Source organism: Penaeus monodon, chromosome 22, assembly GCF_015228065.2.
Source record: "Penaeus monodon isolate SGIC_2016 chromosome 22, NSTDA_Pmon_1, whole genome shotgun sequence".
In the NCBI taxonomy this organism is placed as follows: domain Eukaryota; kingdom Metazoa; phylum Arthropoda; class Malacostraca; order Decapoda; family Penaeidae; genus Penaeus; species Penaeus monodon.
Window position 1 is genome coordinate 7,495,905 of NC_051407.1, and position 980 is coordinate 7,496,884.

A 980-nucleotide genomic window follows, 5' to 3' on the forward strand; every position below is an offset into this window, starting at 1 on the left:
GGACTTTCATTTGGATCTGGATTTACTTCAGGAATAGGAGCCACTGGCGTAGGAAGTACCGGTGGTTTGATCGGAGATGGGATCTCCTCCATTACTGACGCCATTGCCGCTGGATGCAAGGAGGGAGAAATTCTGCATGTGGATGGAACTTGCGTAGTTCCTGAAGTGTCTAGGAAAGTTTTTGTTGTCGATGTTCCCCAACAACAACAACTATCAGGTCCTCCACCAAGTGTTCCTCCTCCTAAAGTGGATCATAATATTCTGTTTGTGCGTCTTCCTGAAGAAGGTCTTGCACCTGAACCTATCGTTGTTCCTCCACCAAGGCAAAACAACATTGTCTACGTCCTTAACAAGCAGAACGAGCAGGCTCAAAGGGTCATTGAGGTTGAAGCTCCTCCACCTTCAGAGCCTGAAATCTACTTCGTCAACTACGATGATGGAGAAAATCCTACTCTTCCTGGAGGTATCGATCTTCTTACTGCTCTTGGATCCGCTGCCGAGACTGGCGGAGAAGTAATTGGTGCCGTAGGAGGCGCTGGTGCCGCTGGAGGTATTGGTGGAGTCTCAGGTCTACAAGGAGGAGGCGCCGGACAAGGCGTCAATGGCGGAAGCGGCGTTGGTCTTGCAGGTGGCGTCGGCGGAGGTGCCGGACACAGCGGTATTAGTGGAGTTTCAGGACTTGGAGGCAACCAGGGAGTTTCTGGTGGAGTATTTGGTGGAAATATCGTATCAAATGGTGGCTTTGGAATCAGCGCAGGAAGTACTGGTGGACAAGTTCGACCAGGATCCCAGGGTAATTTTGGCACCCCATCAGGCCTATATTCAACACCATAGACGATAAAACGACTACTTATTGAACTGTACAAGAGTCTGTATTATTTATTGAAGTAATTACGTACTGCATATATCCGCATTATAGTATACATCCTTATAAAAGAAGAACATTAATTTAATAGATATTTTGATGACACGTATTGCCC

At 47.4% G+C, this 980-nt stretch overlaps 1 protein-coding gene across 1 annotated transcript in view; it reads left to right on the forward strand.

The window, feature by feature from the left end:
- LOC119587268 (pupal cuticle protein 36-like) overlaps window positions 1-896 on the forward strand; it is a 2,336-nt gene extending 1,440 nt beyond the window's left edge. Inside the window, exon 3 of the mRNA XM_037936021.1 lies at window positions 32-896. Coding sequence (XP_037791949.1) covers window positions 32-834 — 803 coding nt within the window. The 3' untranslated portion in view covers window positions 835-896. The remainder of the gene's footprint in view (window positions 1-31) is intronic.
- Window positions 897-980: the final 84 nt, after the last annotated feature.